Below are 14971 nucleotides of genomic sequence, written 5' to 3'. Positions count from 1 at the left end.
TTCTGTTGGGTTCGTATGATTCTTATTTAGGTAGTGTTTAAACTTTAAAGTTGGAAACTAATGATTCAATATTTCTTTTTCCCTTCTAAGAACATCTGTTAGGTTTGAAGCACTTTTATTTAAGGTTTAATTATTTTGTCAGTCTTTATAGTTTCACCAAATTTTTAATTAGATTTTTTATATTATATCTGATTTTGTAACTAAGTTTTTATCATGACAGAAATATTAAAATTAACGAAATATTCTTTTAAATTATATAGAATATTTAGTTAAGTATTAGACATATTTGTTTTGTTTAATGAAATATTCCATTAATTATAATATTTTTGTTACAACAATAATTTAATTACAAAATTTGACATGGTATAGGAATTCAATAAAAAAAATATAGAAAATTAAAAATTTAGTGAAGTTATAAGAGCAACTCCAATGGACAAGAAGTTGAGACTTATTGTTGGAGAGATGAGGAAATGAATTCTTACACAACTTTTGAGGAAAGTGAGTCTTTCTAAATGGGGACTCATATTGTCCAATAATAATGTCATTTAGCAAGTTATTATAAAAATAAATAATTATATAAAATTTTAATTAATTAATAATTTATATTAATAATTTAAATAATAATTAATTAGATTAAATAATTAAATTTTTATTTAATTAATAATTTATTTTAATTATTTTTTTTATATTAAGTAATTTTAAAAATTTGTAATTTCGAATTATATATTGTATATTTATTATTATATATGATTTTTTTAATATCAATATTTTTTAATAGTGAATTATTTTTAAATTTATAAATTTAAATAATATTATTAAAAAAATAATTACATTAATTTTAAGTATTTTAATTAATTAATTAAATAAGATCACAATAGAGACTAAAGTTAGTTCCTCCTAATGGAGAAGAGAGAGATGCTTTGTTTTACTATTTATAAAGCTGATATAAATTTATTTTTTATGACAAGTAGGCCATAAATAGAAATTGGAATGAGTTTCTTAGAAATGGTCTAAGGACTAACAAAGTAATTAAATATTTATTTAAATACGAGTCAGACATGAATGGTTTCAAAGAGTTGCATCGAAGAGAATGGTACAAGTGGCATGGTTAGATTTAAATAATGTTTGGGAAGTATTTAAATGTCTCTCGTCACTCATTATAAGGGACAAGGAAAGAGTAATTTAAAATCATCCCTCTCCTTCATAACACAAATGTATTAAAATTTGTCAAACATGACCAAAACTTCTTAATAAAACGCACAACTAGAAAGTTGCATACTACTTTGCCATGGAAGCCGTAAGTAAACGTAATATTCAACTCCATGAGCAGACTCTCTATGTTTGTTCTTAAGTCTTAACAGCATAATACATAATTTTTGTCCAGTTATACAAATAACTAATAATTATTCAAACTATTATCCGGAAAACCGTGTTGATACGGTACGCAATATAGAAGGCATTAGGAAAAATAAAAATGCATCACATCACTCTTTCTTCGCCATGAAGAAGCCCCACTTCTGCTCTCCAGATTCACCCCTGTTCAGTTTTCCCTTCCACCTTTTAACAGTTTCATTGTAGTCTTCCTGAAAAAAGTCAAAATCCTGATAATATCTGATGCTTCACAAACTACCTCAAAACTCAAATCATTAATAAAAAGAATGAGAAACCCACCTCGCTTAAGTCATCAATGAATTCATTCTTCTTTTTCTCAAGGGCGTTTAACTCCTTCTGCAGTGTTTCCACAAACTGAACCAGACAATTATTAAAATTAATAGTCATACAACTCGAGGACTACGGCAACCAGAAAATCACGATGCCAAGTAAATTATGGGGTCAAACAAACCAGATTAGTTCGATCCTCAGCAATGACATTAACGAATCCAGCATTCTCGAGCATCTGACGATTTTAAATACATAACGTTTTGTCAAACAAATAGACAAAAACAAGACTGATGATGTTGGCAATAGCGCTCGCAACCATACCTGCTCATACGTTTTAATGTCATGGAGATGATATCCGCCTCTTTTAATGTAATCAGCGAATTCTACTGATGGATTTTCAGCATTTTTGCAGTAATCAGTAATTAGAAGTATACCACCCGGCTTCAGCCACTTGTGAAATGATTTAAATAGTGTTGGTTTATCCTGTATTAATCCACAGTAAATTGCAGAAAACAGATATCAGAGGCATTAAAAATAAAAATTAAATGAACTGTAGGGGGAAAAAAGGCATAGCATATATTCTCAAAATCAAGAGGTCTATTTTTGAAAAAAAGTACTTGTTCTTTTATCTTTAAAAAAATCTTTTTTAATTAGCAAAAGAAGTTATATTTGGATGGAAAATATAAGTAATTTTTCTAATATGCAATCCATGAATTTTTTTTAAAAAAATTATATTTTAAAAAAGCAACATATTGCTAAAATAAAAGATCTTTTTTTGCTTTTTTTTTTTTGAAAAAAAAAGTACTTTTTAAAAATTGTGTCCCAACACCCTTAAAATTATGAGTAATGACTAGGAAATCTACTTTATCCTCCTAATACATAAATAAGTGAACATTCAATATGTTATGTTTTTAAATATCAAAAAGATAAAACTATTCAAAACTTTTTTTTATTTAGAAATTAGAAAGATGAGTTAAGACTCTTAATCAATTTTCTATACATATAAAAGTACTTTCTTTAATTTTTGTTTCTTTTTAAAAAAAAAAAATACAAACGAACATATTTAGTAATTTAGAAGGCAAACGAATGAGTTAAGGTAGAGGACTCACATATAAAGCTAATATTTAAAAATCGTTAGATAATTTGACATGTTTAATTAAATTATTATTTAACAATTTTCAACTATCATGTGAGTTTACAAGAAGCTTAATTTAAAAAATAATAATAATAAAAATAAAAATAAATCAAATTGAAAAGGAAAAATAAGGTTTGGTTCCTTACTTTAATGTGCAACAGAGCATCACGACTGTAGATTATATCAAATGTGTTCACTGGATATGTTTTTCTAGTGCAATCGGCACATTCGAATTCAACGGGGTATTTGAGTCCAATAGCACGTTCAATAGCAAGAGAAATCATATTTATGGAGAAGTCAATTCCAACAACCTCAACATCAAAATTTTTAGCCATATAAAAGTCACTTCCACCAACACCACAACCAACATCCAGAACTTTCTGTCCAGGCTTTAGTCCCAACTTTGCCACAAGTTCCTTTGTAGTTTCTGGCCAAGCAAGAAACACAAACACATGGAGAAATAAAATAAACGATGTGAAAGTAAAGAACCGTCAAACAAAAAATCATAATCCAAACAATAGGTTCTTCATAGAAAAAATAATATTAACGATAATGCTTTTTGGTGCAAAGAAATTCAGTAAGGAACAAGTTAAGAATGGCTAGTAGCCGAGTACTTTCTCTCTTCACCACCACAAGTTGATTTCGTCAAATTTTGGTTATTCATGTTTATAAGACTTCCAAGTTGTTACATTTTGTAAAATGATAATTTTCTTAGCATCACTAACCAAATGTCCCCAAGTCGAATATACTACTCCCATCCACTAGTAAGTTTCTGTTAAGGTTTTCACAATAGGGTTAAGAAATCATTAGATTGACTCAAATGTAGAAAAAGATCAGCTAATTTTGACTAAATTACCCTTTACATTTTTTCATTAATGTATGAATACTATATTAAATTGAGTTAATAAATACAAGGGTAAAGCTAGAAAAATATCAATTGATGCTTCATAGATATTCACAAATTCTAAATAATTTAGGACAAAAAGTTTTGCTAAGGACAGTTAATATTGGACAAAGGCAGTAATATATTAAGAAGCTAAGTCAATTATAATGATATTAAGTGACAAGTCAAAGAAGATCCAATATTCAAAATAAAAAGATTAGAAATACTAGATTTCACTTTTATTTATTGTCACTGGTAAATCTCTTTCTTGTGCACACAATCATTCTCCTATAAATCCAAAATCAATCTACATTGTGTTCCTAAAGGCAAAAGAGGTGACAAAACAGATTAGAACTTGTAGTCATGGAACAATAACTTAAATGACAAGTCAACCAGTAATGTATTTCAGCTTTTGCATGAGCAATATAATGATTTGATGCTAGTTTAGTAAGTGCACATGAAACCTTTCAACAACCACAGCCAAGTAACGGTAAGGGAAGCTTATTCTTGCAAAGAATAAGATGTTTTTTGACACCAAGGAAGATCATTCTTCAATTTTAACGAAAACTAAATATATCTGAGATAGCAAGGTAAAAATGTAAAAGCATACCAAGTCCTCCGACACTCACAAAGCCTTTGCCATACACATGCTCATATCGCAAAATACTTTCATTGCTATACTCAACTCTATCCAAGAATCGCTGGAACCCCTTATCATCATGTGACCTAACTTTCTGCCATATCCAGCAAATCTGTGCAACAGAGATATTATTTATGCATATATATTGTCAATCATTTTGATAAGCTGAATTTATGATGACTAAATCATAAAAACAAATAGAAAATGAATCTTGTTACCTGGTTTTGATTCTTCTTATTCCGAACATAAGCTCCGATGCATTTACATCCCACAAGAGAAAGTTCAAAGGAATTCCCAGTATTATCACTCATGCAGCATTCTTTAAATACCTGCATGTAAAACAGATATAGACAGATAAAAAGAATGTGTGATCAGTTTCCCAGTATTCTAAACAGAACATCAAGAAGATGCGGTATAACAAGTTGAAGACATTTTTGCTTGCAATAAGGATTAGGGAATTGCATCTATGAAGACAATTTCTTCATCCGACTGATTTCGAAGTCAACTAATTAAGCAGATATGGGACAACGCGCATTTACTCTGCCCTTCTTCATCAATGCATACTCAACATATCATCTCAATTTGCAGAAAGAAAAAAATTAGGGAGTTGGGTTGTGCACTTCAAACAACAAACCTTTGTGTAATATCTGGGCTCCCTGTAGTGAGTAGGGTTGTATTTTCTCTTTGAATCTCCAGATTGGTGGAAACAAGATTCTCTGAAAAATATACATCCATCATCTTTTAACCATTTTATCATCCTCGCTGCTAAGCACTCAACCTAAAATGAAATTGAAGGAAAAATAAGCATCAGGTAATGGTATGAAGCCAGGTGCACCTATAGGAGACAGATAAAGGAAAAAATTCATTTGTAAAAAATAGCAAAATGAGGAGGCCAGAAATAGAACAGATGAATTAATAAAAGCCATTAACATTGACGTTCAGTTTAATTTCACAACTGAAATTGATATTGGAAATTTACAAACTCCTTGTAATTAATTTGGAACCATGTACCACTACTTCAAGCTGGTACATCCTGTTTATTTTGACGAGCCTAACTGGAAAACAAAATCACAAAACTCATGTACTTCAATAATAAGAAAGCTGACCTCATTGTCTGAAAGGTACATAAGCAACCAATTTGAGAATATCACATCAACTGATCCTTCAGAGAAATGCAAGTCTGGAGATGTGACATCAGCACACATGAACTTGACATTCTTGTGGTGTCCATTAATGCTTTCATTCTACAAAAATTATGGGAGATAACTAATTCAGGTTACCTGACAATGGGTAGAATTAACAAAATTTGTTGCCCTGATCTAAGTATAAACCATCAATTTCCAGAGTATCAAAAAGACCACGCTTACCTTCTTTATTGCACTCTCAATAAAGTCCAGAGCAAGCAACTGGCCAGCTTTCTCAGCCAATTCACCAGTAAATCTTCCAATACCTGCTCCAAGCTCTATAACTGACTTTCCTTCATAAGCTGGTAGCAGGGACAGTACCTATGTTAACAAAAATAGATGAGTTGAAAGGCACAGACGTTGACTACCAAAAGAAAACAGAAAAAATGAAAATGATAAAAGGTGGGGGAGAAAGATATGTGATAGTGGGATACTGGAAAATATTTAAATAGAAATTAGCGATTTGCTTTTGCTAACTGTTATGAATATCCAACAAAGTTTTAAGCTAAATGCAGTAGCATGCATGTGTCGGTGGGTGTTGACTTGATTCTGTATAAAATTAAATTCTATCAGAATTGATTTCAAAATAAAGTGATTTATGTTTTCTTAAAAGGATCTTGATTCTTGGCATAATGTGTCACCTTCTCTGGTTTGTTTCAATTACAGCTCAAAGCTAAAACCTAATTGTGCTTACTAGTTTAACTTCTAAAACAAAAGTTGATACACAACTGAAATCAGATTTACAGTATTTTAAATATTATTTTTACAAATTTATTTAAATATAGGAAAACTGATTCTTTTTTTTTTCCCCAGTATAAAAAGAGTGATATTCTACAATTTCTAATGATAAATAAAAAACCCTAATTCTAGAGGTAAGCATTGTTTTTTTTTTTTTTTTTTTGATAACTTGGTAAGAATTGATTTTGATCTTAAGAAACCAAACAACTTATAAATATAATAATAACAGTCAATTCTGGTTTAAAAGTAGCAAGAGAGAGTAGTCATACAATAATGTGATATTAGGAAATGAAGTTGAGGAGAGAACATATCTGAAATGTTTTAATATTTATATTATTAGGAAATTCAATCAAAGATTCAATTAAGTGAGCGCAAGAAACCATTGATAGAACGAGCCAGTGAATCCAATGGAGGTTAATGTACCTCAGGTCTCTCCTCCTTGTCGAGATCGGAAGCATTGGAATCGAGCATCATGGCCTCCACCGATAGATCAGCCGAATGCTCGATCCAGTAGGTTTTCTGAACTTCACGCTCGTCCATACCTGCAATGGCAGATGCAAATGAAACGCAATTGATTCATGTTCATGGAATATTATTAAGTAGAAGGAGAGTGAATGAGAAGAAATGCGGTTGGACCTGAAGCCATGGCCGGCAGACACAGAATGGAAATGGAATTGAAGGGGAGAAGAAGAATGAAATAGGTTGGGTGAATTGTGTATGTGTGCGAAGATCTAATAACTTAAGAACCCTCTATGGCAAGACGAGACCTTGTGAAGCTCCTTGATCTTCGGTTATTAGTTCTCCCTCTTTGCTGCATATGATATGATATCTCTCACAACCTCACAATACACATTTACAAACGGGCCTCCTCTCTTCTCTCCTCTCTACTCTCCTCTCCCTTACCCGTTTTATACACTGCACGCTGCACAAGCCTTTCTCCTAGCTTTTCCCTTCTTTAATCTTTATTTATTTATTGATTTTTGTTAAATGTTATTGTTCAAGAGGAATGCTAGAGGGTCATTAACTTTTGTGATGTGTAGATATCAAATAGTCATCACTGATGATTTTAACAGTGTGAGATTGACGTGAAATTTTATTTAATGGCTCACTCTTCTTTATTGATTACATGCTGGTCAGAATTTAACAAAGTTGCTGACCCCTAAATTTTTTCATTGTTCAAAATGGTTTATAAAATAAAAAATATTGATTTTTTTAAAAATAAAAATATCCCGAATGAATTTTTAATTAGACAATTTAAATTTCAACAAATTTTAATATTAAATAAGTTTCTGCATCAAAAAATATTAACTCAATGTCTAATTCTTTATTTTATCAGATATATCAGGTTTTACGTTGAATTTTAGTAAAAATAAAACAAATAAATTTTTGTTATTGTTTAATAAAAATATAATAATATTTACAATTTTTTAGATTTGTTTTTATGTGGATAAATAATTTGATATGAAAAAATTGATTTATCTAATAAAATAAAAATTTTAAAATTAACTTAATAATTAAAATTTGTTAACAAAATTAAAATACTCAGACTAAATTTTTTTAACAAACTGATTTCGAATATTATTTTTTAATAATTTAATTTAAAAATTAATTTGAGATATTATTCAATAAATTAAAGAGAGAGATGGAAAAAAAGGAACAAAAAAAAAATCAGAAATGATTCTTTGAGAGGGAATCTGATTTGGGATCCAACAATGCCAGTGGACTGTCGCCACGTGCATCCGCATGCAAAGCAGGAAGGCCCGTCTGACTCGTGTTCCTTAGCAATCAATAATTAATAATTTAATATTATAACCGATTCGATCAGTTTATTTGTCCAGTGTAAAAATTTAAATATTATTTGTGTGTATATAGTAATTTATTAATTAATAATAAATTTTTAAACAAAAATTAAATGTATAATTTATTAATTTTTAATCTGTCAAAATTAAAATATATTATGAAAAAATAATATTATTATCATCGCACGACAATATAAGGCAATGTTTTTAGGTATTTACTAAATTTTAGTGTAAATTTAATTATTAAATTTTATAATATTTTTTAAAATTTTAAAAGTGAGACAATTCGCAAAAATTGTATTATATTTTTAAAAATATAATACACACACTACATTTTGTCAATAAGTATTTTATACTAAAATTTGGCCAATACCTAAAAAAATATAAAGAGTGTTAGAGGATCAGTACTTTTTTTAAATTTTGGTTAATATTTAATTATTAAAAAAAATAAATAATTTTACATCATTAAATATAATTTTATATTATTAAAAATATTATTAATAATTAATTGATGGCTAAAAACTACAAAATCTGCTAACCTTCAAATTTTCTCAAAAAATATATGACAATACAACGTGTCAGTTCATCCCGCATTTAGTTGTTTCCGTCTTATTTTGTTAGGGTATATCTATGGACCACAAATCCACTATTCACTCCTTTTCTTTCTTTTTCTTTTTTTTCTCTTTATTACACAACTTACACGAAAATAAAACTTTAAAGTAATTCATGCGATTAATTAACTTTCATGCATCAGAGTCGTTTAAGATTTAAATGGTATAAAAAAATATAATTGAAATTGACTATATACACGTTGATTCTTTATTCGTTTTTCTGTTATAAATTATTAGTAATGTGTCCCATTATAATTTGATAACGTATAATAATATGATAATAGATTGATTAGTGAGACGTGAACGATTATATCATGTCTGGCAATATTATTTATTATGTGTTAGTTTGATATTACTTATCGCGATATTATTTGTTTGTTTATAATAATCTATCATATTATTATTACAAATGTATCAAATTAGACCTTAAATATTTTTAATTTTGTTCTCGATATTTTAGATAGAATTAACATTTAAAGATAATTTTGATATAAACTAAAAATATTAGGGACAAAATTTAATACAATTAAACATTAGATGTATTTTTGAAAAATACCATAAACATTAATACTACAACAGAAATAGAAAATGACGATAAAAAATTGGAGACCTTTCACCTTGTCGTCGCAAAACAAAACGGTAGAAAAATGATCTCTTTGTGTGCCGTAACATCAATGGCGATTGCATCAAAAAAACATCGCTAGGTAAGAATCTAATCATAATTCAATTTTTATTTTGTCCCTTTTTATTTTATAACTTTTAATTGATTCTTCCCTAAATTTACAGAAATCCACGAAAATCTTTGGTAGTTTTATCCTTTTTATTATTATTATTATTGTTATGTTAATATGCTTGTCTTATTTTAACTTAATTAATAAAAATTAAAGTTTTATTACTATTATTATTAATGTAAAATAGGTTAGAGATAATTATCAAATTTATTAAAATAATATTTAATTTTGGTTGTTATTATTAACATATTTTAGATATTATTATTAGTAATTATTATACAACATCATATATTTTATTTTAGAATAATATGATATCTTTCTCCTATTATACTAATATATTTTACTATTATTAATGTAATGGTGTGTGTGGTTCGAGAATAATTCTTAAAAATTTTAAGATGAAAATATCATATGTCTATATTTAGTTCAAAGTTTGAAAAACTATTTTCAAGCAAGTTTTATTTTAGGGAATTAAAAATTTCATCATTTCAATTCCCACTTTGGTATATTTGATTCCCATGAAAATAGAATCTTTATAACAAAGTAATACTTGAACCACACACACCCTTAGGCAATAGCACCGTGAAAAAGTTCTATTATTATTATTATCATCATTATTATTATTATCATTATTATTATTGTTGCCACTAATAAATCGTGACCGAGATTTTTATAATATTCAAAATTTTTTGTTTACAAATTGTTGGTAATAATTTATTTATTTGGTTTTCATCAAAATTAGAAAAAAAATCGTTATTTACAATTTTTAAACAATGTTTTGTTTTATTTGAATTTGTTATTCATGATTTTTTTACTCTAAAATCTAAATATTTAGTATCAATGTATTACATAAAAATATCATAATATTAACGTAAATTACTCTTAACAATACAATATAAAAAAAATTAGCCTCTGAATATACTAATTTCTCTTTTTTTCATATATTTAATACAAATAATTATAAATAGTTTCTAAAATTTTAAATTTTAATCATACAATTTTTTTCAAAAAAAATTAATATTGATTAAATTTTATAATACATAAGTATGTTATTTTAATAAAAGAATTATTTGCACGATCAAGCAAAAAAATTGCAGTCTCCTACAAGTTATAGCTCAAATGGCGTAGTCTTCTCATACTCAAAGTCTCCCTATCTTCGATAAAAAAAAAAAAGAAAAGGAATCGCAGTCTATCAAAGAAAGTAGATCACATGCATGCTTGATGTTCATGACCTAACCGAATGCAAGGCTAGCTCAGCTCCAATGGAGTATACCTCGAAGCTCTGAAAAGAAATGGAGATCCTTTTGAAGACTATTATGAATACAGAAAGCTCATAGAAAGATTGCTGTATTTGACCAACACAAGAAGAGATATTTGTTTCACAATGGACAAACTAAGCCGATATCTTAATCATCGGCAGCAGCTTTGAAAATTTCTAAAGTACCTAAAAAGTTGTCCAACTACAGGACTATTTTTCTCTTTCACCTCAGATCAAAATGTTGTAGGTTTTTCAAACTCCGATTGAGCTTCATGTCATGACTCAAGAAGATTAGTTTTAGGCTACTACATTGATATCATGGAAAAGCAAAAACAAATGACTGTGGTGAAGTCTTTCACAGAGACTGAGCACATGGCATCGACACTTGCAACATGTGAGGCACAGTAGCCATATAATCTATTCAAGGAATTAAATTTAAGACCAATTAAACAGCAAATTTCATAAGAACAACCCTCAAGCAAATCAAGCATAATTTTCATGCATTATTATTAGATTGATCTTAAATTTTTTAAAAATTTAGCTGTCGATTGTATATTTGATGCAAATCGAAAATTTTTGATACAAAATTGAAACAAAATAAAATTTATGGGTATTTTTAAAATTTTTATCAAACTTTAGGGACAAAAAATATATTTTACCCTTAGTTAAATTAAAGTTTACCAAAGTGTGAGTCTTAACTTTATTAGTTAGGTGATTATTAGTTAGTTGCAATTCTCTTAGAGATAGTTAATGTTAGTTAGCTGCATTCTATTAGACTGGTTACAAGTGGTTAGCTTGTTTGAAATATTCACCATTTTACTGAAATCATTTTCTCTTCACAAGCTTCTCTCGTTTAATTCTCTCTCACTTCTATGAGAGCACACATAAATTCTCATCTCTAACCTCTTTTTCATCATCATGCATATGGGAATGAAATTTGTAATTTTCCTATTGAATCTTGTTTTTTAATTATTTTCTCTAAAAGTTTCTAAATTCGTGTTTTATTACCATTCAATTTCGAATCTTACAGGACGACAAACGTTAAAATTTCCAATAAAAGCTCACATGAGAAAATTATGTGCCTAGCCTTTTGATTATTTGTTATTATCTTTATTTGGTATTATAATATCGATTTAATTTTTTTGGGGTTACCAGTATATATATATATATGAGAGAGTTCTATTCAGAGGACGGATTCAAAAATTTTTTGAAGAAGGGTCAAAAATTAAATATTTATATAATTAATGTTATTATTTTTTATTATTATTTTTAATAAAAAATTATTAATAATAAGTGTTATATTAAAATAAGAAATTCTACTAAAAAATAATAATTTTATATTTAATATCATTCATAATAATTAACATTTTAATTTTTATTTTTTATTATTATAAAAAAATATAACATGAATAATATAGATCAGTTAGTTTGATATTTTTGATACATGCGTTTAAAATAAATTAGTAAATAAAATATGTAAAATATTCATATTAATATATAATTTATTTAATATGTTATTATTTTAATATCATAAAAAAATAAATAAATATTGAAATAATTTAATTTTTATGTATATACTTAGATAAAATGTATATTTAAATTAGATGAAGGCAAATATTACCCAATTTAACTAAAAGAAAAAACATTATATGGATCTCCTAAAAGGATATTTTTATGTAAATCGAATGAGATCTATTCGAATTATAAAATCCAACACTAATTTAAATTAGTGCAATTCGAATTACTAGAAAAACTGCAAATCGAAAGGGTCCAATTCAAATTATGCATGGACGAAATCTTGCATTAAATCGAATGTGATTGAATCGAACTATGCGCAAATACCTCACTAATTCGAATTACACCCAATTTTGAGCACATGGTAATTCGAAACAAGCTGTTTCGATTTGCCCATAGTTACTAATTCGAAGTGGGTTCATTTGAATTACCACCAAGGAGCAGCCTAAGGTAATTCAAATTGAACTCATTCGAATTACCCAATCCTTACCCTATAAATATAGTTCGAGTTGAACTCATTCGAACTCAATTTCAAACTCCTACCTCACCAAATCCTAGAGAAAACACCATCCTAAAACTGCAAGAAAGTGTTCAACATTCGAATATTCCATTGATGGGGGATAACTAGGACCGACTTTATCGTCTGGATGGAGTGACTCATATAGCTGATGTCATCAATGAAGAGGTTAGTGCGCACATTTTTTTCGAAAATATTTCATGTGTTACTTTTTTTTTGTTTCTTATAACGCTAGTCATTATTTAGAATGGTCAAGTTAGATAGAGTTGAGACACCAAAAAAAAAGTTATATAGAGTTGTTCTATTAGTGATTTATTAGTTTTTAGAAATTCGACGGAGCAATTTTTAATTTGAATTGTGATTACAAATAAGTAGACGAATATGAGTAGTAAAGATAGTGGGGGTGCAATTTATTTAGAGTCGGTTTTTTGTGTTAACATTAAACTTAGTCGTTAAAGTAAATTTTTTTGTTAATGTTATACTATTTTTTATTACACTCAGCTTGATGTTTATATGATGTATTTGAATGCGTAACATTATTTTGTTGCGTACAAGTTGTATTCTTGAATTAAAACATGCATTAGTTGATAATGTTGTATAAATATGTTCCGAGATGAGCGACAATCTAATACATTTTTTATGCAGCCCCATCGATGTATCCTGAGCATGCGACGGCAGTGGAGTATGCGCCTGGATGAGAGGATCGTTTCGTATTTGCACATGGTCGGTTTATACCATCTTGCGAAACTAAACGAGACCTGGTTTAGGTTGGATAAGCTGCTAGTTAGTGCATTCGTGGAGCGATGGTGTCCAAAGACGCACACGTTTCATATGACGTTCGAAGAGTTCACGATTACACTGCAAGACGTGGTGTACCAGTTAGGGCTGTCGATCGATGGACATTATATCAGTGGTTGCCTGACAGATTTTCAGATGTACATCGAGGGTGGTCGCCCAGCTTGGATGTGGTTCGAGGAGCCGTTGGGTGTATTACCTCCTGCGAACTGCATCGACAAGTTCGCAGTGAAATGCAGTTGGTTCCAGGAGACATTCGGAGAGCTTCCTGATGGTGCCGATGAGGCCACTGTTATGAGGTATGTCCGGCCTATATCATGATGCTGTTGGAGACTCAGCTATTTGGCGACAAGTCCGATACTCGCATTCACATTAGGTGACTGCCATACGTAGCCAGGCTTGAGGACATGGGTGGGCATAGCTGGAGATCAGTTGCTCTCTCATGGTTATACCAGTGCATGTACTGCGTGGCGAATAGACACGTGGTGAAGTTAGTCAGACTGTTACAACTGCTTCAGTCATGGATCTTCTGGGGATTCCTTGCATTCAGACCCGATGGACATGATATGTTCGGCTGGCCTTTGGCCACGAGGTACTATTCTATTCAAATGCTTTATTTGTCATAATTATTTGGTGTTAGCTTCATTTAGTGATAATCTGGGTTTGGGTTACAGGTGGTCAGGTCACAACCCTACAGCGAGCGAGAAGGGACCTCGAGTTGCGAGTTAGAGGCTTAGGATAGATCTCTTACAGGCTGGGGATGTGAGTATTTCAACCACTCTATATAGTTAAAATCTTTTTTAGATTAGCAACATTGTATATTTAACGATGATGTTTCATATCTATTTCTATTCACAGTTCATTTGGATGCCGTATAGCTCTCATGACATAGTTCAGGTAGTGCATCCGGAGATATTGGAGCCTCGGCATGCGGCGTTATGGAGGTTCGTGACAACGTTGATATATTTTGCTGTCATAGAGTGGCAACGGGTAGATCGGGTGCTACCGCAGTTTGGTGGAGCATAGCCTCGACCCCGAGCCATACTAGACATCGACTTCTTTATGTCGAAGGATGGCAGAGGCGGTGATCGGTGGTTCCCATACAGCTTGTAGTTTTAGCCATAGTTATCAAAATCGAACCGGTAATCGACCCGGTGAAGCTACTGGGTCACTGGGTTAGTGGTTCAACCAATTGGTCAGTGGTTGAACCGTTTGACCCGATAATAATTAAATAAATATATAAAACTATAATACAATGTTTATTAAAAAATAAAAATTAGTGTTTAATATTTCATATTATTTAAATTTAAATAAATTATATATAAATTTCGTTAGCTCGTTGCTTTAATGTGATATATATAATTTATATAAATTATTAGCCTTTAATTTAATAAGTCTAATTTGAAAAAAATAATAAAAAAAAGTTACATGTAGATAAAATTAAAAGTAAAAATAATTTGTTGATAAAAAATAAGAAACAATCAAAATTTTAAAAGAGAAATA

At 29.3% G+C, this 14971-nt stretch overlaps 1 protein-coding gene across 1 annotated transcript; it reads right to left on the bottom strand.

Moving 5' to 3' along the window:
* Positions 1-1308: 1308 nt before the first annotated feature.
* Positions 1309-7181, bottom strand: LOC107631749 (phosphoethanolamine N-methyltransferase 2). The gene is made up of 12 exons (XM_016335292.3): positions 6879-7181; positions 6666-6784; positions 5688-5825; positions 5427-5564; positions 4955-5098; positions 4539-4649; positions 4291-4432; positions 2944-3224; positions 1984-2145; positions 1844-1897; positions 1672-1746; positions 1309-1583 (listed from the first exon to the last, which is right to left on the bottom strand). The coding sequence occupies exons 1-12, from the start codon at positions 6886-6888 to the stop codon at positions 1485-1487; spliced, it is 1473 nt and encodes a 490-aa protein (XP_016190778.1). The 5' UTR covers positions 6889-7181; the 3' UTR covers positions 1309-1484.
* Positions 7182-14971: the final 7790 nt, after the last annotated feature.

This window comes from Arachis ipaensis, chromosome B3 (assembly GCF_059453495.1).
Source record: "Arachis ipaensis isolate K30076 ecotype BB chromosome B3, ASM5945349v1, whole genome shotgun sequence".
Lineage (NCBI taxonomy): Eukaryota > Viridiplantae > Streptophyta > Magnoliopsida > Fabales > Fabaceae > Arachis > Arachis ipaensis.
The sequence above is the reverse complement of the archived record's forward strand: the minus strand, read 5'-3'. Positions and strand labels throughout refer to the sequence as shown.

Coding starts and splice junctions, on each gene's coding strand:
- LOC107631749 (XM_016335292.3), bottom strand. Junction 5,565..5,687: donor TTGAGAGTGCAATAAAGAAG/GTAAGCGTGGTC, acceptor TAATTTTTGTAG/AATGAAAGCATTAATGGACA. Junction 5,099..5,426: donor TGTACCTTTCAGACAATGAG/GTCAGCTTTCTT, acceptor ATTTCATTTTAG/GTTGAGTGCTTAGCAGCGAG.